Source organism: Eriocheir sinensis, chromosome 29 (genome assembly GCF_024679095.1).
Source record: "Eriocheir sinensis breed Jianghai 21 chromosome 29, ASM2467909v1, whole genome shotgun sequence".
NCBI classification, from domain to species: Eukaryota; Metazoa; Arthropoda; class Malacostraca; order Decapoda; family Varunidae; genus Eriocheir; species Eriocheir sinensis.
The window spans coordinates 5,710,473-5,733,027 of record NC_066537.1 but is presented as its reverse complement, the minus strand read 5'-3'; the positions used below and the strand labels follow the sequence as shown (position 1 = coordinate 5,733,027).

The following is a 22,555-nucleotide window of genomic DNA, read 5'->3' as shown; positions in this document are numbered from 1 at the left end:
CCCAAGGGCAAGAGAGTCTACTACTTGAAAAAAAAGAAAAATCTCCCTGACTCGATCTAGAGTGCGCTATAAAGACTTTCAGTTAAGTAATATAGGAACAAAACAGAACAATTCAAAAGAAGATAATAGTGATACACAGACAGACAGAAGCATGTTTATGTAGCACCGTTGGAAACACAGATATTCTTCCCTCCTCTCTCCTCCTCCCTATTGACAGCTCCTCCCCTTCCCCTTCCCCAGCCACCAAGAGGAAGAAGAGGAGTCTGCCCGTCCTGAGGGAGTCCTGTCACTCCTGTGCCAGTGCCAGTCCTCACCCCTAGTGCCTTCCCTGGTGCCGCGGTGAGTGCCTGAGTGACCTTACTTCAGGGACTCAGAATAGTGCCTGTTGACTATACGAGAGGACATAGATGTGTTGCCATAGACGAGATAGTTAATTTAGTGTCTTTATTTAGTTAGTTAGAGTTAGTTAGTCTATATTTATGTACACCCTTCCAAATCTCGTGTCCTACTTAAGGGCAGATTGTCCTTGAGGGGGAAAAATGTTACGACAATCATAAAGGAAAAGAGATTTATCAGACTATTTGAGAAGATTGTCCTTGAGGGTAGAAGAATATTAAGACTATTATTGAAGGAAATAAAATGGTCAGATTATCTTTAAGAGAAGATTGTCCAAGTGGGTAGAAGAATAGTTAGATTGTCATTGAGGGATAGACGTCCTTAATTAACCAACTGCTCTTTTGTTGTCATATATGTCCACTACTAACATTCAGACCTCTTTTTACTATGCTACGCTTTTTTTTTTTTTTTTTTTTACAACAAAGGAGGCAGCTCAAGGGCACACAAAAAAAGAAAACAATAATAAAAAAAAAAGCCCGCTACTCGCTGCTCCTAAAGTAAAACAAAAGAGGTGGCCGAAAGGAAAGGAAAGGATGGTAAAGAAATATGTGAATGATGTTTTAGCCTTGCCCTTCTAACCCACGAGTCCCAGGCTGTCAGGCACAGTGGGAAGGGGAAGATGGTTTATTATACTGGATCAGCAAATAAACTGGTGTCATGCAGTTATTCCCTAGAACACTATTGAAAACTAGAGGCAAACTTTTTCATATCAATTACAGTGTATTGAAACATCACAAATTGATGTTAAGGTTACGGAAAACTTTACCCGGGTTAACCCAGTAGCAGCGGGGATCATGTTTCTTAATGGTCCCTCTAAGCGAGAAAAATAAGAAAAAATCACCCCTCACACAAACCATTTCATAATATAAATCAAAGCATTTGTAATCACATTATGTATCATCTATTTTTGGGGTTTTATATCATGGCACAAATTTGGCCCGTCACTGCTACACGGTTAAGCAACAAATTTGGCCCGTCGCTGCTACACAGTTAAGCAACAATATTTGGTTAAGTTTTCCGTAACCTTAACATTATTTTGTGGCATTTCAATGGCTTTCTTGCAATACAACAGCTCTTTTTCCAAAGTTTTAGATAAGTTATGAATTTTTCCAATGCTACATGCAATAATCTACACCCTTTATATGCATGGGAGTAGCAATGGCCTACTGCTGCCTCCCATGTATCAGATCCCTGAGAAGAATCTTTCCCCCACAGCTGGTGCGGGAGATGAGGAGGGCCGTGTGAGGGCCACGGCCACACAGCGATGGCCTGGTGGCAGCAAGTCCTTGCCGTCGATGCCAAGTTCAACTACCACCGAGCCCCGGTCTCCCCTGGCTTCAGTAGGTGGAGAGAGAGAGAGAGAGAGAGAATTTCCTTAATGTTTTGTTGGAAACAGAGTCATAATGATGAAAATAATGATAATGACTGTAGCGATAATGACAAAGGTTGATGTTCATAATATACAGAGGTCTCGTTGCCCCACAGAAACTTTGTACATCCGTCGCCGCAATCAGCTCCTGAGAGACAGTGCACGGGAGGTGAGCAAAAGCCAAAAAAATAAAGTGATAAATAAGTGAATGGAGATAGGTGAATAAATATACTTAACATTTACCACAATAATATAGTTCCTCATAAGAATACATATAAAAAAAATTCTGGCCATTGTTTATACCTCAGGACGGGGCAGCGGTGCGGAACTACCTGAAGATCCGCTTGGCCCTCCTGCAGCAGCGTTACTGTGTCACCCTCGACCAGCTTAGCCTCAAGAGCCGAACGACAAGTCTCCGCTCTGGCTCAAGGCTTACCATTGAGGTGTGTTGGGTTGTTAGTAGTTGTAGTAGGAGGAGGAGGAGGAGCAGGAGAAGAAGGAGGAGAAGAAGATGGAGTAGTAGTATTAGAAGTAGTAGTAGAAACAGAAGAAGTATTTATAGTTAGTAGTAAAAGTAGCAATAAAACACTACATAATGTTTGAAAGCAGAAATACAAATAGAACATAGTAGGAGGAGGTGGATGAGGAGGAGGAGGAAGAGAAAAAGGTAGTAGTAATAGTAGTAAAAGTAGTAATAGTAGCAGGCTTAGGTATTTATTTATTTTATTTTTGCCCTCTAGCTGCTTCCTTTTCCGTAAAAAAAATATAAAAAAATAAATCCCCATACAGGGCGACTCTCCGCACATGAGCCGCAGTATGAGCATGGCATTGGCCCAGCCCGGCAGCCAGAGCGTGGAGGGGCCGCATGGACTCCCACCGGTCGGCTCCGTCATCCCCACGCAGCGAGCGGAGGCGTCCCGGGCGATCGTGGGCGGCACTTCCATCGGGGAGAACTACGCCTTCTCAGGAATGCACCACATCTTTGATCAGGTGGGGGAAGAGAGAGCTTAGTGGCCTTTATCTATTGATTTTTTGGTTTTATTTTTTAGCATAGGAAAAGTATGACAATGGTGATATTTATAAATAGCCTCTTGCTAAAATAATTGTGTTTATGCTCGTTTTTTTTTAGCGAAAGGAAAGTGTGACAATGATTAGGTTGGTGTACATCTTCATCAGAAAATTATTGGGTTTATTTATTAAATTTTTTTTATCTTTAATTTTTTTTAGCATAAGGAGAGTGTGACGATGGTGAGGTTTGCGCACAACGACCCGGGACTTTTGGCCTGCTGCTCCCTCGATGGCACGCTGTCCATCTGTCAGGTGGCGGACGGGGAGCCCAGAGTCTTGCACACCCTTCGTAAACACTCTGCTGGTGTCACAGGTTAGTCACAGGCCTCTTGCAGATTCCTTATGTTTTTATATGCATAATGTTTAGTCTCAAGCGATCATTCGCTTAACGAAAGTTATGTGACTATTTTGTGTTGCAGGGTTTGACTGGTCCGCCACCAATGACCTTCTGCTGTCCTGCGGCCTGGATGGGAATGTGTGTCTTTGGCGGGTGTCCTTGGGAGAGTGTCTGCGTTCCGTCACAGACCAGGCTGGCTCACTCGTCCTGTCATGCGTCTTCCACCCGTTCAATGCTAACTGGGTGGTGGTATCCTTTTGTGGCGGGGTGGAAAGGGGAAGAAGGGGTTGTGTTTAGTCTTTAGGTAATGTTTTTCTTTTCTTTGTTTCTTTCTTTATGTATGTTTGATAGCTTGTTTAGTTTATTATGGCCTAAATATTTGATGATTTTTATTACTTATATTCCTGATTATTTTTTCATGGTGATTTTTTCCCTTATATGCACCTATATTTAAGTTCCACAGTTTTCTCATTTCTAACTTACAACTGGTCGCTGTTATTTCTTCTAAAGATTATGGAAATTTAAGTAGTCTTAATATAATGAATTGTTTGGATTTCCTTATAAATACATCAATATCTGAGGTTATTTTAGAGAATTTTATGTGTATATCTTGTGCTTCAAAGTCACTCCCTTCCATATAATGAAGTGTATTTTCCTGAGCTCCGAGGACACAGCTTGGGAACAGCCGAGGCATGGTGCAGGTGCTGAACATGTCCACTGGCCACTACCCCAAGGGCGGCACCAGCAAGGTGGCCGGCCAGGTGACCTCCCTCACCTTCGACTCGGCTGGCAAGACACTCTGGGCAGGGGATGACAAGGTGAGGGGCTGTTGGTGATGAGGGGGGGGGGGGAGGTAGAGGATAACTATACAATGTCAAAACCATACCATTTTCTTTTTTCTTTTCATCACTTTTTTTCACTCTTTTTCCCTTCACTTTTTTCCCTTTCCTTTCTTCCCCCTTTGAGCTGCTTCCTCTACTGTAAGAAAAAAAACATGTAGCTACACCTATACAGAAAATTATTAATATAACCAACATACAAACTTTCATATCTATCTCATCATGAACCAGGATTTTTATTTATTTATTTATTATTTTTTTTTTACAGCAGAGGAGACAGTGCAAGGGCGTAAAAAAAAGAAAACAATAATGAAAAAAAAAAGCCCGCTACTTACTGCATTATAAGATTACAAGTTAACATTGATTCTCTGTTTCTTTCTCCCATACAAAGAACTGAAGCATTGAGAAAGAAATAGTTTTGTAAAGGCTTCTTCAGGGGTATTGCATTACCATAGACATTATACTAAACAGAACACTAAATATACAGTGATAATAGTGGAAGTACCTAAAAACTACCTCAATATCAAACAATCCCAATATTAATCCAGTAAAATAATGTTGTAATCACTTCTGCACCTTATTATATACCTGAAAAACACCTAAATATCAAGCACTCCAAATAGTGATTAATCCATGATAAAAAAATGTCGTCTTCTTCTCCTCAGGGCATTATCATATCCTTCCTCTTCGACCTGGGGAGTGGGTGTCTGCGTAAGGGCAAGCGCTGCGTTGTGAGCGAGGGCGCGTCCATCACCAGTCTGTCGGCACGCACCTGGGCCAGTCGAGAGGCACCCAACCCCACCCTACTCGTTAGTGCTGGCTGTAACGCTCTTCTCTTGTACAGGTGAGGGGCAGAGGTGATCTAGGTGGAGGTTTGTATTGTTGTTACTTTTGTAATTTAACCCGGTAGCAGCGACGGGCCAAATTTGTGCCATGATGTGAACCCCCCAAAATAGATGATACGTAAACTGATCACAAATGGTCTGATATGTATTATGAAATGGTTTGTGTGAGTGATGATTTTTTCTCATTTTTCTCGTTTAGAGGGACCATTAAGAAACATGATCCCTGCTGCTACCGGGTTAAGTAACATTTAATTTCGCTGATTCAAAGATTTTATGATGCTCTTTCATAGCAAAGTTAGATATAGACAAGTAGGTGAAAGAAATATCCTTTTGATGTTACCGTAGATATCAACTGAATACTTATAATTTTACAGATTCAAAGACTTTTATTTATTTTATATTAATGTTACCCAAGATCAGTGGTTCCCAGTCTTTTAATTCAGGTGACTCCTTGCAATCATACATCTCTAGACATGACTGCGATCCCAATAGTTTAGTTGTATATGTGTTATTACAAAATAATGACACCATGTTTGATATTTTGAGGTCTTGGCGACACCAGGAAAACGCTTGGCGACCCCAGGGTTGGGAAAGGGGGCCCTAGATATTAATGGAATACTTTTTAATTTTACTGATTTTAACACACTTCTATGTATTTCCTATTCATACAGTGTTTTTATAGGCAGTTTCAGGATAAATTTGGCCGTGTTTGTTTCAGGGTGGTGGACAAGGAGGGCGGACTGAGGCTGAGGAGGAAGTTCACCATCCCCCACAAGAGTGAGCCCGTGCGATCCACCTTCTGTCCCCTCATGTCCTTCAGGCAGGGGGCTTGTGTTGGTGAGTGGCCCGGCTAGTCCACGAAGGCCTCATCAGTATATTGTCACCTTCTTAAACAAACCACCTAAGTCATCATTTTCTACTTTACAGGAAATCAGAAAAGAACTGTCATGATTTCATTTGGCTTAAGATTTAGGCAGAAATGAAAAGGCCAATTCCAGAACACACAAACCATGAACAACGAAGGCAACTATACAAAAATGGGCGTCACTTATTGAAAAATTGATGTAGACAAAAACCTGGAAATTGCTGAAAAATGACTTAGGCGATTATTTTATGAGGGTGACGATATACCCCTGAAGAAGCCTTTGCAAAACTATTTCTTTCTCAATGCTTCAGTTCTTTGTATGGGAGAAAGAAACAGAGACTCAATGTTAACTTGTAGTCTTATAATGCACCTAAGTTAGTATGTACTCAGTCAGGAGGAAGAGAAGGAGGGAGGTTGAGAGGGACTAAAGTATAAAAGGGGCTTGCAAACTGAGTGAGGAAAGAAGAAAATCATTAACCCGTCCGCTGCGATTGACACGGTTTTGGGTTTCACTGGTAGCCTGGTCACATATACTCCCAGGTCTTTCTCTGCCTCTGTGGTGGATAGTGGAGTGTTTCCCATGTGGTATTGGTGTGCTGGATTTCCCCTCCCAAGGTGCAGGACTTTACATTTTTCTTCATTGAATTGTAGCAGCCACTTTTTGTTCCATTCCTGTAGCTTGGTGATGTCTTCTTGTAGGAAATCCACAGTCATGGGGTTAACACATCACATAATACCACAAACCAGGACATACAACACATTTCCTTTTTCTTCAAACAGTTAGTGGTTGTGAGGACTGCAGCGTGTGGTTCCTGGACGTGGAGCGGGACACAAGGCCGCTCATCAACCGCCTTCAGGGCCATGCAGCGCCTGTTCTGGGGGTCACCTTCAACTACGATGAGTCTCTCCTCGCCACCTCAGATGCCAGCGGTCTCGTCATTCTGTGGAAGAGAGAATAGTTGTGGCAGCCTCCGGTGGTGTGCGTGAGGAAGCAAGGCAGGTCCTCTCTCTTATCCAGGGTGTAGAGGAGCCTGTGTGTGTGTGTGTGTGTGTGTGAGTAGAAAAATGTGATCCCCCTGTTTTTACTCACTAACATTTGGGTCCCATTGACATCAAAGTCACATAACTGCATAATGTTTATCACCAGGGAACAGAGGCTGGGAAATCCGTTTACACTAATTTCTCTTCCTCGACTTCTCTCCTTTCCCTTCTTTTATTAATTAGAATTTTAGATCGATTAAACTTTGTGCATTTATTTTTTTAATCATGAAAACTACGCTTACATTCAACATTGAGTATTTTTTGTGTTCACTTAGCTTGTACATATTTAATTAACAATATGAGCTTAGAAATGATGATTGAATTATTTTAGAAAGGTTTACTTGTGTTCATTATATCCTTTCAATACTGTTTTAGAAATTTAGACATGATTTGAAATTCTCGTCATCTGGAAACCATCTTCAATTGTGATACTCCTTTCCCTCTCAAGGCATTTGCTTGTATGAGCCTGCAGCTTAGCATCACCAGGTGTGTTATTCTGACCTTCATGATCTTTTTGGCCATGTCCTTGCCTTCATACAGTAACTATGCTTCAGGCAGCACTCAGGCATTGGCTCAGTGTTCAAGATGTAATATGTATCTCAGGCTTGCTGTGTCTGCATGTGTTGTGGTATAGTCCAACCATTTCAAATAGTCCGTTTGGGCAGTGGATCCTGTAGGTCCTTTCCTCCCCTCTGTTCTGTCACTCAGTCCAAACACCTATTTTCCCCTCTCACGTGTTACCAATAGCTAACTTATGAGAGGGAAAAACAGGTGTTGGGACTAAGTGGCAGAGCAGAGGGGAGGAAAGGACCCACGGAATCCACCGCCCAAACGGACTATTTGAAATGGTTGGACTATAGCATGTTGTGGGATCCCCTTAGTGATAAATTCTCAACACTAACATTCCTCCCCACTCACATGGTGTTATATAGTAATGATGTTCAAGTTTATACATTGGAGATTTTTATGAGTGAGCTGTTAAAGGTGTTTCTCATTTTAGGATATTTATGTATTAAAAGTTGGCAGAAAATGTACATTATTTTTAGAGTGCCATATTTTAATAACCCAAATGTTGCCTTGGTATAACAGAACACGAGGAGCTGATTCTTATCCCTTAACGCTTGTCAGCTTTCCTCGGCCTAACACGCAGGGCATCGGTTTGCTACTAGAACCAATTTATTTGGAACGCTGAAAGGCCAGACACCAGGACAGGACATCAGGGTCGGTACTCTCAAACATTTCCACCTCACGTCAACTATTTCTAAAGGCCAAAAAGGAGATTAATAGGGTTCTCGTGAGCGTTTCTTTAGGTTCACGGTACAGAGAAGGGTCATACTACCACCAGGATCATGAAACTACCTCTGGAAATGCCCCCAACTCCTATGAAAGCCTTGCTAAATATGTGTGCTTAGGCGCCAAAATGTTTAAGAATACGACCCAAGCTGTTATAATAAGGTAGTCTTCTATACATATAAGGGACTCAATATATAAAGACAATACCCTGTACTCCATATCTCAGACAAAGACAATAAAACCAAAACATATAATTTAAATTTATTCTCACTCTTATCCACATTTCCTTAAAAAGAAGATAAAACCAAACATATTTTACCTTTATAATCTCATGCGGTACTTGACCACTCCTCCCTGATAAGTCCCTCAATAACTTACTCATCTTTCACACACGAACTATAGTCTTTGGGATTTTTATACAACAGTCATTAACCAAAATAAAGTATAAGTAGTTCTGTAGTGTTTCCAAAGGACAGTGTGGGAGGTATACTGTCATGACACAGAGAGAGAAAGAGAGAGGAAAGAATGAAGGAACTGCAGGGCAGCCTCACAGGAGCATCATAAATATATATACCAGCAGGGGTGTGGAGTTGGATATAAAAGATTTTGACTCCGACTTCAACAAATCTTAAGGTTGCAACTACGACTTCCAACTCCGTCGCCTCTTCAGCAGTGCAGTGGTAGGCAAATCAAACCCAGCCACACCACACCCAGCCACACCACACCCAACCACACCACACCACACCCAGCCACACCACACCACACCCAACCACACCACACCACACCCAGCCACACCACACCCAGCCACACCACATCACACATTTCGTAAAGGAGTTGGAATCAGACGTTTTCCCGACTCCGACCTCGACTCCACACCCCTGTATACCAGTACGTACGTGTGCCGAGTACAGTTTGTCGCCACGTTACACTCAGACTATGAGAACACACATGCAGCGTTATTGTTGTAAGATAAAAAACGACATGCAGACCAAACTCGCGGACAAAAATAAGGAATCTTGTCGTCATACAAATCACAGGCACTTCAGAGTCACTCATCCTCCGAAGACAGTGTGAGGTGGTACTGCTCAGTCTCCTCGGGGCCGTCGAGAGGGTAGAATTCCGGGGTGTCGGGCAGAAGGGAGAGTTGGTCCATCTGGTAAACAGTCTCTTCCACCTCCGTCACAGGTATAGCGGCGCTGGGAATGACTGTGCCCGAAGGTTCCCTCAGCCCACTACTGGCCGGTGTGGGGTGATGGATCGGGGGTTGAGGGTGGGGGGCTGAGGGAAGAACGGGTGGTCTTGGGTGCTGGCCTGCTGGGGGAGGGAAGGCACCGTGCTCACTGCCTAGACTCAGGTTACTGGTGAGATGGTTGGGAATGTGAAGCTGATTATGGTGGTGCATGTGTTGGTAATGAGATGGGAGGTGGTGGTGATAGTGGTGGTGATGAGAATCTGCGGTGAGTGCGTGAAGGTGCGTAGCCTCGCTGGTGTCCGGGGAGCCGCTGCTGCTACTGGCGGCGCTCGGTGTGTGAGGCGTCTGTGGGGTGTTGCTGGGGGCGGTGGGGGTACGAGGACAGAGGTCATTGTTGTTGTTGTTGTTGCTGGCAGCTGGGCTTATGCTATCCCCCATCTCTCCCTCCCGGTGGTTGGGGATGTGGATGGCGTGGGCAGCGGTGTGCAGGGCGGAGAGCTCGGCCTCCAACTGACTCGGGAGCTTGATGCCGGCAACGCCCTTCTTTGGGATGGAGCTGAGGTCCCGCTTGATGCGTCTCCGCCGGCTCGGGTCGTTCCTCCTGAGCTGCACCATCCTGTCAAAGTCGATGATGTACAGGAACCCAGCCACCAGCACCTCACACGCCCTCTGTCCTGACCCATAGGCTGCCTCCAGCTCATGACTAGTCCTCTCATCGTACTGCCACCAGCCTGCAGGGAACAACAACATTAGCCTTGTGCTTCATTCACCTCGTGTTGCACCTCCATCTTTCAGCTGGGCAGTTTTTGTGTTTCTAGTCTGCTCCTAGTCTGAGGGTGTCTTTAGTCAGTGTAGAAAAGTTGTTGGTCAAGTGCTTCATGGTACCTTTCAAAGCCATGAGAGGATGGTGGTAGAAGTTGGCCAAAAGATTAATTCAATTAGTTTGCCTGCTAATATTTTATGGTTCAATAGATATCAAGTGCAACAAGGAAGCTTATCACAATTTGTAGGTTCTTCAGGAAGCTATAAACAATATGTATTTGTACTGAAGGTTGTTTTGGACTCCTTGTAATCCTTCACAGCTGATGGAGATGGAAGAGTGACAAACAAGCTGTTGTGGAAAGTGTTTATTACCATGGCTGAGGCTACAGGACTGTGAGCCCAACAAAAAACTTTCCTCGGAGTATTTTGCATGAGTGGTGGCAACAGTTGACTGTGACTGAAATTTGGTTTATATTTACATCATTTAGACTTCTGTCCAAGTTTCTTGCAGAGTATGGAAAATATTAAAGATTTTGCTCAGCAATCACATTTCACAATTACACTTGAATATTAGTTTTTAGCAGACCTCCAAAGAGAGCTTTCTTCAGCCTGGTGATGCCAAAGCCCAGGGAGAGAGGAGGCTGCTGCCAGGACTAACTTTCTATTTGGGAATTTATTTTTATCCACATATTTGATGCACACATTTTTGAAGGCAGTGAAACCACTCCAAATTTTTATTTATAAAACATACATCTGTGAACTTTCCAGTACTGATGTAAACAAGGAAACACTTAAAATTAACACTGCTTTTGTTCAACTGCAGTTGGATGAGAGTAAAATCTATACTTTGATCTTAATATAAAACACAGTATTTACACATGGATAACATGCACATTGCAAGAATACACTGATACTCTTGCACAAATACCTTACTTCAGGTAAAAAGAATAATGAAAATAATTACATCTAATGACTATTTGGGCAACTTCCTCTTGCGGCCGCGGCGTGCTGGGGGGGGGTCCTTGCCCCTGAGGGTTCTGTCTCTCAGGCCGGCCGTGCCTTTGGCAACAGAGGCAACAGCATCGCGCTTGACGCGCCTGCGCAGGCCTGGGCAGTCAGAGCGAGTCTGTCTCATGGCTGTAAAGTCTATGTTATAGTTGTGGCCGGCTATGAGCAGCATGATTGTGGGATGTCCCTGTGTAAAGGCTTCTTCAAGGTCAAGATTTGTGCGCTCGTCATACCTCCACCATCCTGTGGACAGTTGGGGTCACTCGTACTAACACACTGTACTGTTGCAACAAAGCTACGCCAATAATACCACGCAACAACCATCCTCTCATGCCTTGCTGTGCACACACACCAAACAAAGAAAAGGAAACAGCAAACACTGCATATATTACCGAAATGTTAAAAATTATTTCAACTATCACAGGTATAAAAAATCCATTAATATTGACTACAAAGCACAAGTTAGCAATTGTGCAACCAGTCAAAAAGTAAGTCCTAAAAACTGGACTGCCTATTAGAGAGCTGGTGCTCCTGTTTTATGAAGACAGCAGATACAGTTGAAGAGCTGTACAGAACATATTAGTCCAGGAATATGAACAAACTTTTTTGGCTGCTTGTACAGACTACATTGTGACTGTTAATGTAAGATCTTCACACAGCAATATGATTCCCTTCATTCATCAACCAATGCTACACATTTAGGAGATATTGCCTACAAGTTGAGAAACTAATTTTACCTTAAAGCCAGACAGCAGATTAAAGGTATAACACTTCACAAAGGCAATAACTTTAGTGGGTGAAGCTCAAGAGAGAGGAAGAAGAGTTATTTGACAGAAATGGGCCAACAAACTGTAACATGCTGAGACGAAAGACCAAAAAGTGAAGACTATGAACAAATTATCAAGTTAAGAGATGGGCAGAGTGAAGGAAGTAGGAGGAGGAGGGGCGGCCTTACCATTGCGTCCCTCATAAAACCACTGGTATCCCCCGGGCAGCACCTCCTCCTTCTCCGCCTCTATGGAGGAGAGGAGCGTCGGGTGGTCCAGGAAGTCTGCCGGGATCTCTTGCCGGCACATGGCACAACGCTTGCTCTGATTCGCTACTCCCTGTCAGGAGAAAAGTGGAAGGCATTGAGGGGTGTGCTATTTTTAGTATTAAATCGATAGAGTATATTTATTAATTTACACACCATTCTAATTAGTGATTCTTCATACATTATTAATTCAAATATGCTTCATTCATGGTATTTCCTTATATATTCTCATTTTTCTGCCTTGAGCAGGTCTACTAATACCAGGTAATAAATACACAATAGACTATGTAACAGAAGAACTTGCTGGCCCACTCGTAACTTAAGACCCTCAGTTAGTGCCCATCTTGAATCAGTCTAGCCCTGGCATCCCTTACTCTACCCTGTCCCTGCCTCACCTTGACGCAGAGGAAGCAGAAGATGTGTGTGCAGGGGAGGCGTACAGGGTGGACACACTTCTGCAGACACACGGCACACTCCAGCTCCTCCTCTGAGTCATCCTTGGCCTGAGTCTGCTGGGACTGTTGTGGTGTCTTGCCCTCCACTGCTGCGGGTATCGGAAAGTAATCTTTATTGGCCATTTCATTTTAATGGTGGGTTTCTTATACATTGGCACCTCATTAATATCTTTCTTCTTCATTGGTTTGAATCCACACATTCCTAAATAGCACAAAAAATGTATCTATTATTACGTTATCATATATTGGGGATAATTATCTAATGTGCCGAACGTGTTTTCAGTTATACTTTTGACCTGCTGCTCCACTAAAGAATTATAGGGTCAAGAATTTTCTAACACAGTTCTTTGTTACATATCTAAAAGTTTGTTTGGTATAAGTCAAAGCACCACAAATACTGATCAGTTTATCTTATCAAAGCCTGCCAGACTCTTCTCACTGTTTGTCCACCTCACAAGTTCGTTCATGTAAGATAATGAATTAGAACACGCATAAAATTTAAATGTCTTGTTCCTATTTAGTAATATGGCTTTTCAATATTTCCAAGTGCAACTCTAGGTAATAAGTCATTCTTTTCTTGTGAAACTAAGTATTCCCTATTTTTCTATAGTTTGTGATTTAACATGGTGGGCGTTATATATGGGATGCTAAAGTAGGTAAAAAATGGTTAAAATTCAGGAGACTTGGGCAGTCTAATTATATCACCAGGGGGCTCTGCTCCATTTCTAGGCCCCCATTAATTTAATCTAACGTGACAAAACCTACCAGCCTACTCAAGAGGAGCCCATCACTTCTGTCTAGCCAAAAGAGACCTGACAATCTCCTGCAGGGGAGACTTCGCCAGCCTCAGTCCCCCTTTAGGCTGGTACTTTTACTTCAGGACATAACAAGTTTTAGGTGAAAAATATAAGCAGTAGTGTGGGGTGGTACCCCCAGTCCACCAGTATATAAAAATAAGTAAGAAAATGGTTCCTTTGACAGTGTGGCAGACGAGATCCTTCCCTCCTAAACCCAAGTCGCGGTACGCACCTTCACTTTCCTCCGCCTTCTCCTTGAGGGCCCCCGGTGTGGCCTCCTCCTTCCCCGCCGCCTCAGCCATGGCCGCTGCTCCTCCCTGTGCTGTGCTGGGCCGCGCTGCCTCCTCCAGTGGGCGCCGCAGGGGTGAGGGTGAGGGTGGTGCGTGCTGCCTCCCGCCCTGTGACCTGACTGACAGTGTTTACAGACCACTATAGGCGCCGCCACACGCCCGCGCCGCCACGATCCAACACCCTGTGCCTCGACACCACTAGGCAGAACTCATACACCCGGGGAGGCTAATATAATAACAGGGTAATAGAACGCTTGGAAATGTGAATTAGTTCTTAAAAAATTACTACAGAAGGAGAAAAATGTCAAAATGAAGAAGTCTTAGGTAGGATCGGGCGCCTCCCTGCACTCCTTCCTTCCCTTATGACGCCCAGACGGGAGACGCCCACGAGGTTCAAATTTCCGTCCCTTCAGCTGCTGTGGGCGTCCTATTTTCCTCTTTTCTGGGTCGAGAGTAATATTAACAAGCAGCCATGCAGATTTTCCGTGAGTATAAGCCTTCAGAGAGTGTGTGAAGGCAGAATAATGGCGTGACAAGGGTGTAGGAAGGGATGAAGGGGACAGACACGTTCGGTACACGTTCATACAAGCTGTCAGGTGTTGTGGGGCGTCTTATTTTCCTGTTTTCTGCCCCGAGGGGAACAGTAACAAGCAGCCATGAAGGTTTTCCGTGAGTATAATCCTTCAGGGAGTGCGTGGAGGTAGAATAATGGCGTGACAGGGGTGGTGGAGGCAGGCAAGGACATGATTATACACTTTGCTGCGCTCACTTGGTGATACTCGATATGTTGACTGTGGGTTGGCTGTGGCGGCGGCTTGGAGGGGTCATATTTAAATGCTTGCTTATTCCAGTGATTATCTAAGCGATTTTTTAAAGAATTCATTGATACGGCCTCGGCAACTTCAGCTGGGAGATCATTCCATATGGGTACTGTTCGTTCGGTAATAAAAACTTCCGCTGCACTCCATAAACACCTTCCACAGGGCGATGTAGGTAGAGTTGTCTTGAATGACGACGACTAGGTCTGCCCAGGGGTTTGAAGGATGCTGGGAGTAACTCCTTTTTGTATTGATTGAAGTGTTTCCACAGTTCTATCATGTCCCCTCTACAGCGTCTGTATTTCAATGTTGGCATGCAGGAGTTTAAGTCGTTCTTGGTAGTCGAGGTGCTCCATCCACTTATTGGGTAGCTCTTTTTTGGACTGTTCAATTTTGTCTGCCAAACTCTTATATCTCGGCAGTCAGGTGTTGTGGGGGTCTTATTTTCCTGTTTTCTGGCCCCCAAGGAGAACATTAACAAGCAGCCATGAAGGTTTTCCGTGAACATAATCCTTCAGGAAGTGCATGGAGATAGAGTAATGGCGTGACAAGGGTGGTGGAGGCAGGCAAGGACATGATTATTCAGGCTGTCAGGTGTTGTGGGGGGTCTTATTTTCCTGTTTTCTGGCCCAAGGAGAACATTAACAAGCAGCCATGAAGGTTTTCCGTGAGCATAATCCTTCAGGGAGTGCGTGGAGATAGAATAATGGCCTGACAAGGGTGTAGGAAGGGAATAATGGCCTGACAAGGGTGGTGGAGGCAGGCAAGGACATGATTATACAGGCTGCCAGGGTGGTGAGGGTGTCCCATTTTCCTTTCCCTCCAGTGTGCCAGTATAGGCCGGCAAAGTTACAGACAGACTAGGAGGAGGTTATAGCTAAGTGGTTATATAATTATGCGCCTCCTGTGTTAAGGCAAGATTATGATTTTGAGGGTTTCTCTGACGACATGGAGAGACACAGGGACAGAGACATGTTGAGAAGGAGACTCATTGACTTGGAAAGGGAGATGAAGGATATGAGAGATAGAATGGGGATGTTGGAGAGAGAGGTGGACATCCTGAAGACAGAGAAGGATGTTTGGAAGAATGCATATAATGACCTACACAAGCAAGTAACATTGAATGAGAAAAAGACAGATGACACTGAGGTTAAAGTCAAGGAATTAAAGGAAAAATAAAGTCTGGAAGGAGGAACAAGGAAAAGGAGAATGTTAGCTTTAAGAAAATTGTGGAGGAGCAAGTTAAGGCTAAGGATGAAGCAGTAACTGAAAAGGTGATGAAGGTGATAATAGAAAAACCAGAAATAGTGAGACACGGTTGAAAAAGAGAAATCTTCACTGAAATAATCGTTTTTGCCAATAGTTTCGTCCTTCAGATCGATGTGTAGTTATCCCAAGTAATGAATTTGAGTTGACATATATTCTACCCTCTACAAAATGATTTAGTATTTCATCATTTAACAACATTACTGATAAGGAAATATTTTGTGTAATAAGTATATGTAGCCATTTACTATATGTTTAACAAAATGATACTGTTTTTCCATGTTCACAGGCCAGGGGGTTATAACAAACACCAGCCAGATGAGGCGAAAACACGGAAGAAAGTCCCGCAGAAAGAAAGTGGAAATGGTGTATGTGTGGTTCCCAACACTGGGCATCAACATAATCAAGGTGAATGAGACTACTTTGTTATTTATCATTACTGTTACTTAGACTTCATTTATTATTCACATAGTTTGTTAATAGTGAGAGGTACTTGAAACTAATCTAATAATAAAAGATAGATAGTTTATACACAGAAACATTTATTTCATCCTTCAGAACCACAAGAATCTGCTGCGGCAGCTGAAGGAGCTCCGGCAGGCAGGTGTCCAGCACATCCAGCTCCCCCTCTGTGGGCAGCTCTCCACCACAGTGCTGCAGAATGTGTGCGACTTCTTCAAGAAAAAGAAGTGTGGAATGAAGTTCTTCATCTCTGCATCAGTAAGAATACGGCATCATTGAATATGTACCTTAATAATTTTTTGTTGTTGTTGTCTCAAAAGCATGTGACTTGACCTTTATTGTAATTTAGGCAGTAAGTGATGCTCCAAAACCTTTATGTGCTGATATTGTTTTCGTTGTACATTTTGTCTGACTCTTTCAGGTGGTGGTACCAGAGGAGCCCATGGTAGTGGTGCAGCGTCTGGAGGAGCTCTACCTACACCTGGGTCGCCCCCTGGACCTGCTGCTGCTGGAGAACCCTGTGGGCCTCAAGGGTGAGTGAGGGAGCCAAGGGTAAGACTTGTTGGGTGTCTTGACTGGCCAGCATGATGTTAGTTAGAATTTACTTTTCTCAGGATCATTTATGGTTTATTGTGATGTATAGAAGTAAAGTATGTAATGATAGGAAGCACATCTATTCATTTGTCCTATAAAATAGTCTATATATAATTTATAAAGATTTCATCCTGTCCTGTCTCATTTTACAGGGTCAAACTACACAGTTCTTTATAAGAAGCCTTTGGATGGGGCTTGGCCTCCAGTCAGAAGTCTCTTTGAAACTGGCAGTGATGGGCAGCTTGTCATTCCTCCCAACATCATGCAGAACCTGAGTGCCATCTGGAGGCTCTTGGAAACGGAGGTTGAGCATTCTTACATTCATTTCTATCATAAATGCTTTGCTTTCCTGATATATGAACAAACTTTTCACCACCAGGACTCAAATATTGTCGGGTCACTTACTTTATAGTGAGATTTGTAGACTACATTTTTGTATGTATTTGTAGTAATGTTTTCAGGTGGTTAAGGGAGGCCTTGCCATGCATCTCGGGCTTCGCAACTTTACACTCATTCAGATCCAGGAGCTGCTGAATGGTTAGTTGATGACTGAGTTCTGAGCTGAGATTTTGTTCCCTGTGTGGTGGTAAACATTTTTGTTACTTAAGTAAAAAAGTGTAATGCAGATAACTTTGAAAAATAACAAGTTAAAGGAAAAGTATGAATTACAACACCTTTTCTATTTCAGTGGTAAAGCTCAAGCCCATAATAGTCCAGGCTGAGCTCAATTTATATATCCAGCAAAAAAAGCTGAGGAACTTTTGCACCAACAATAACATAACTGTGTGTGCCATCTACCCCTTTGGGAGCCCCTACAGCAGCAGCAGGTGAGCCAGCAAAAGCCAAAACATGGGTTGGCAACATATATAGTTTTGTTGCATGACTTCTGCGCTGTTGATCTTATCTCAGTTTATAATGTGAATAGGAACAGTGAATTAGTATCCATCACTATTATTTACACTGAGAAAATAATGAGTATAAGACAATAGAGTACAAGATATGATGTGATTCAGCTTCTGTTCCATCTTCCCCTAGAAACCTGCCTTCACCAACACAACACAGGTCGGTGAAGAGCATTGCCCACAAGTTGGATACCTCCACCAAGGCCGTGCTCCTGAGGTACCTCCTGGTGTATGACATCCCCATTGTGATAGACAACACCATGGCCAAGGGTGCTGCTCATCTTCTCCAGGTATGATACGAAGCCTTGTATGGAAACATCTCAAGGTCATTGAATTTATTGTAGCCAGAGTTGTCTTCCTTTTGGCATCTTTTAGCAGTGCTACACTTATTTAATTGTATTTCAGACAGTCTGTTTCTTTCTTTCAGACTGTGTATGAAATCAAGCTGGATGAGAAGCACATTGAGAAACTTTCCACCATCCAGCAGAACAAACCTGAAAGAGTCCTCACAGAGTTTGAGTTGTGGTAAGTGTTAAGCTTTACTTTTTCTATTGCTTCATTTCTATAAACTCTTTCTATTCAGCAGTTTCTTTTTTTCTTGTTTTCTTACTTTTTTTTATATATATATATGTAGTTCCTCTGCATAAAGGAGAAAAAGTACCTCATGCACATTTCCATACATTCCAGTCATATCTGCAATGCTATTTTCAGGCAGAAAAAGTTCCCATTGTGGCCATTCTATCTTGAGAAGAGTGAGAGAGAGGAAGGCACAAGAAAAGAAAGCCAAGCTTGGAAAGCAAAGCAAAGCTGGCCAGCTACACCCTTAGAACTAGATTCAGATATTGGGAAGTGGCTGTAGGAGAGTCATGCTAGCAGTAGTGTACAAAGAGGAAAGTAGGACAGAAAGTATTAATAATTCTCCCTATATCTGGACAAAACTTGATTGTGGGAAAAGTAAGAGAATACCTGGGGAATACAGGATAAGAACTCCCTGCAGTGGGGGAATTCCCTGAACTGATAGGTGAAAGGTATTTTTGTCTTTTTTATTTCTTTTACATGAAAGTCCCAGCTAAAGATCTGTGATATACAGAAAAGGTTAGATTACACAAATATATTTTGTTAGACTTTAGTATAAATGGATTATATATTTTCATATCAAAGGACGTCTCAACTTGAATGTCACAGTGCAGAATATTTGTTGAGGAGAAACATGACTTATTGGCCCTTGAGTTTTCTGGCTAAAATTAACATCATTGGCTGAGACAGGACAAGATGGCTACCCAAAAGTGAAAGGATGACTTTTTTTATTATTATTTGAAAGGAAAACTTTTTGATGTAAAACTGGAAAACTTGTTGAATATTGATTGACTGACACTAATTAGTTTTTTGCATTATTAGTAACCCATGACAGTTAAGTAAAGATATGTTTTTTGTTATTGTTTTTCTCAGTCAGGAAGTTTTGGTGTATTGATTTATTTGTGTATGAGAGAGAGAGAGAGAGAGAGAGAGAGAGAGAGAGAGAGAGAGAGAGAGGTGGGGGGTGGGAGGAAGGATATGGGGTAGGTTATTTACTTCCTGACCATTCAACATCTTTTCCTATTTCTTATTTTCCTGTTTCCTACTTTCCTGTTTTGTGATGGTGAAATGACCGCACCTAGAGTTACCTGGAGAGAGAGAGAGAGAGAGAGAGAGAGAGAGAGAGAGAGAGAGAGAGAGAGAGAGAGAGTCACCCACCCACCAAGGCCGTCTATCTATCCACCTATTCGCCTAATAAATGAAGAGGATAAAGAACGAGAAAAAAAAATAGACGCCTTCCCACTAGAGGGTCGTAGAGTAGCAAGAAGCTATTTAATATTAATGGCCACTTGTATATTGACCCGTAAAAGGCCTAATTAAGTAGTATATGTGATAAGCTTATCCGTGTGTGTGTGTGTGTGTGTGTGTCTGGTTAGCCTACAAGTTGGTCTTTATGTATAGTTAAACAGCAGTATATAGTTGTTGTGTCGTATAATTCACCATCTTTTCCATTATTTATTAGTCCGGGAAAGTTATAATAAGGATAGGGAGGTAGGGAGGCACATTCTGTAGCTACACCCGGCCTCAGTGCTCATCTCCGGCGCTCTTTCACCTCCTCCTTCACCTCTTCTGCTATTCTTCCTTCCATTACGTAAACAAGCGTAATATACCTATCCTCTTCCACTTATTTTTTTTCCTCCTCCTCCTCCTCCTCCTCCTCCTATCACTTAAAGGTCAGCGAAATACTCAAGACGTTTGCTTCACGGTTGGTTGGTTAAGGTCAATTTCTCCGTGACCACGCGTGTTTGTCTAAGGCCACGCTGCATTACATATTACCACATCCTCCTTTCCTTCCCCCATTGTTCCAGTATAGGCCCCCAAAGTTACAGACAGGGCTAGGAAGAAGTGGTCAAGTGGCTATAGGTGGTTATATTCGCCTACTGTGTTAAATATATCGGTCTATCAAGGGCCTCAAAGCATTATTATTATCCAATCCTCCTTTCCTTTCCCTTATTGCTTCAGGATATCCCTCAAAGTTATAGACAGGCCTGGAGGAGGTCGTTTTAGGTAGTTATATATACGCCTCCTGTGTTAAATATCTATCTATCAAAGCCCACGAAGCATTATTATTATCCAATCCTCCTTTCCTTTCCCTTATTGCTTTAGGATATCCCACAAAGTTATAGACAGGCCTGGAGGAGGTCGTTTTAGGTGGTTATATATACGCCTCCTGTGTTAATTATCTGTCTATCAAACCCCACGAAGCATTATTACCATATCCTCCTTTCCTTCCCCCATTGTTCCAGTATACGCCCCCGAAGTTACAGACAGACTAGGAGGAAGTTGTTATAGCTAGGTGGTTGTATAATTATGCGCCTCCTGTACGTGTTAAATATGTATCAAAGCACACGAAGCATTATTACTACCACATCCTCCTTTCCTTTTCCTTGTTGCACCAGTATTGGCCCCTCAAAGTTACAGACAGGGCTAGGAAGAATTAAGTGGCTATGGGTGGTTAATTATATTCGCCTCCTGTGTTGAATATCTATCTATCAGCCCCACGAGACGTTATTACCACATCCTTTCCTTTTCCTTATTGCACCAGGATATCCCCCAGAAAGTAACAGACTGGAGTGGCTTATAGGAATATGGAGTTATATTATATAGGTTTTATTTGCCTGCTCGTATGTCTATATATAAGTTCACGAAGCATACCACATCCTCCTTTGCTTTCCTTCATTGCACCAGGATATCCCCCAGAGAGTAACAGACTGGAGTGGCTTATAGGAATAGGGGGTTATATTATATAGGTTTTATTTGCCTGCTCGTATGTCTTTATATAAGTTCACGAAGCATACCACATCCTCCTTTGCTTTCCCTCATTGCACCAGGATATCCCCCAGAGAGTAACAGACTGGAGTGGCTTATAGGAATAGGGGGTTATATTATATAGGTTTTATTTGCCTGCTCGTATGTCTTTATATAAGTTCACGAAGCATACCGCATCCTCCTTTGCTTTCCCTCATTGCACCAGGATATCCCCCAGAAAGTAACAAACTAGACTGGCATATAGGAATAGGGGGTTATATTATATGGGTTTTATTTGCCTGCTCCCATGTCTTTATATAAGTTCACGAAGCATACCACATCCTCCTTTCCTTTCCCTTATTGCACCAGGATATCCTCCAGAAAGTAACAGACTAGACTGGCATATAGGAATAGGGGGTTATATTATATGGGTTTTATTTGCCTGCTCGCATGTCTATATATAAGTTCACGAAGCATACCACAACCTCCTTTCCTTTCCCTTATTGCACCAGAAAAGTAACAGACTAGACTGGCATATAGGAATAGGGAGTTATATTATGTAGGATTTATTTGTCTGCTCGCATGTCTTTATATAAGTTCACGAAGCATTATTATTAACCCATCCTCCTGTCCCTCATTGCTCCAGGATATCCCCAAAGTTACAGAAATGCTAGGAAAAGGTGGTTAGGTAGTGGTTACATCCGGCTCCTGTTTGGTATCAACTGCACGTGATGGTCTTGCCCTCGCCTGTGACGTAGACAGTGGTGCCATGCCAGGTAGAAGAGGTCGTTAGATAGGTAGAGAAACACCATATAGCTCAGTCATATGGTTAGTTTTAATGGGGTGTATATGTTTGTTTTGTGTGTTTTATTAAGTTTGTATGGTGGAAGCGTATATAGTCTTCGGTTTAATTTGTGTTTTATGGAAGATTTGGCACCGCGCCGTATAGCAAGTGTTCGATTATCTGACTTGGGTTCTTCTGCCTTGCACTTTTTATTATCCATTTTTCTTCTCTATTATTAAATGCTGCGTGACTTCTCTTTTCCGGATTGGTGTATTGTGGCCTTGAGTAGTTTGTTAAGTCAATAGGCACATTACAACCTCAATTCGTAGCATAAAATGGCTGAGAATACTGATAACAATTTAAATGCGCGTTATCTCATCTCTCCGGCTACCATAGTTACGTAAGTAATGAAGATTCTTACATCAAACCCATTGAGAAAGTAAAGCAATACCCCAATGAATGACTCCTTACGACCTTTTATCACTTTACATCACATTAAACAAGGAGAAAGAAGACCACCTCGATAATAGCTGTTTACTGTTGCCTAATACATCCATACACTATCCCCAGTAAATTATATATACGTAGACATTATCAAAGAGGAAATTAAACTAAAAATAAGATCCCAGTAAGACAAAGCAAGGAGGAAATAAGTGCTAACTGGTATACCTCAACACATTAATTGACTTATCTTGTTAAATCATGCATATACTAGGGAGGGGACTGTGTAATCCTACCTCACACATCCATACAGTATCCTTCGTAAATTATCCAACCAATCATGTATAGACGAGTACATTAGAATAGGAAATCAA

General features: G+C 42.6%; 3 protein-coding genes and 1 long non-coding RNA gene across 12 annotated transcripts; 2 read left to right on the top strand and 2 right to left on the bottom strand.

The window, feature by feature from the left end:
* Nucleotides 1-213: 213 nt before the first annotated feature.
* LOC127004872 (WD repeat-containing protein 13-like) lies at nt 214-7,807 on the top strand. The gene is made up of 11 exons (XM_050873068.1): nt 214-339; nt 1,612-1,736; nt 1,882-1,934; nt 2,074-2,208; nt 2,555-2,755; nt 2,993-3,146; nt 3,253-3,419; nt 3,845-3,988; nt 4,675-4,853; nt 5,573-5,691; nt 6,500-7,807. The coding sequence occupies exons 2-11, from the start codon at nt 1,661-1,663 to the stop codon at nt 6,676-6,678; spliced, it is 1,407 nt and encodes a 468-aa protein (XP_050729025.1). The 5' UTR covers nt 214-339; nt 1,612-1,660; the 3' UTR covers nt 6,679-7,807.
* A 495-nt stretch (nt 7,808-8,302) lies between these two features.
* LOC127004873 (E3 ubiquitin-protein ligase RNF146-B-like) lies at nt 8,303-13,675 on the bottom strand. Of its 2 annotated transcripts, none has more exons than XM_050873069.1 (4): nt 13,533-13,675; nt 12,444-12,592; nt 11,971-12,121; nt 8,303-9,976 (listed from the first exon to the last, which is right to left on the bottom strand). In XM_050873069.1, exons 1-4 carry the CDS (start codon nt 13,600-13,602, stop codon nt 9,102-9,104), a joined length of 1,245 nt encoding a protein of 414 aa, XP_050729026.1. In that variant the 5' UTR covers nt 13,603-13,675; the 3' UTR covers nt 8,303-9,101. The 2 variants fall into 2 exon arrangements, with proteins under 2 accessions (XP_050729026.1, XP_050729028.1); XM_050873071.1 differs by having other exon boundaries at nt 12,444-12,589.
* Nucleotides 13,676-13,683: 8 nt separating this feature from the next.
* Nucleotides 13,684-21,227, top strand: LOC127004874 (aldose reductase-related protein 2-like). Of its 8 annotated transcripts, none has more exons than XR_007758081.1 (11): nt 13,877-14,075; nt 15,964-16,082; nt 16,233-16,394; nt 16,558-16,669; nt 16,883-17,034; nt 17,192-17,267; nt 17,419-17,557; nt 17,766-17,922; nt 18,060-18,157; nt 18,344-20,815; nt 21,102-21,227. XR_007758081.1 is itself a non-coding variant. In XM_050873076.1 (10 exons), the coding sequence occupies exons 2-10, from the start codon at nt 15,993-15,995 to the stop codon at nt 18,489-18,491; spliced, it is 1,134 nt and encodes a 377-aa protein (XP_050729033.1). In that variant the 5' UTR covers nt 13,684-13,832; nt 15,964-15,992; the 3' UTR covers nt 18,492-20,863. The 8 variants fall into 8 exon arrangements, 5 of the variants coding, with proteins under 5 accessions (XP_050729033.1, XP_050729029.1, XP_050729030.1 ...); XR_007758080.1 differs by lacking the exon at nt 21,102-21,227 and adding an exon at nt 20,959-21,098; XR_007758079.1 differs by lacking the exon at nt 21,102-21,227 and having other exon boundaries at nt 18,344-20,215; nt 20,360-20,863.
* On the bottom strand, nt 19,852-22,450 carry LOC127004877 (uncharacterized). Its single transcript, XR_007758082.1, has 2 exons — nt 21,442-22,450; nt 19,852-21,298 (listed from the first exon to the last, which is right to left on the bottom strand). It is a non-coding gene; the product is annotated as an uncharacterized LOC127004877 (long non-coding RNA).
* Nucleotides 22,451-22,555: the final 105 nt, after the last annotated feature.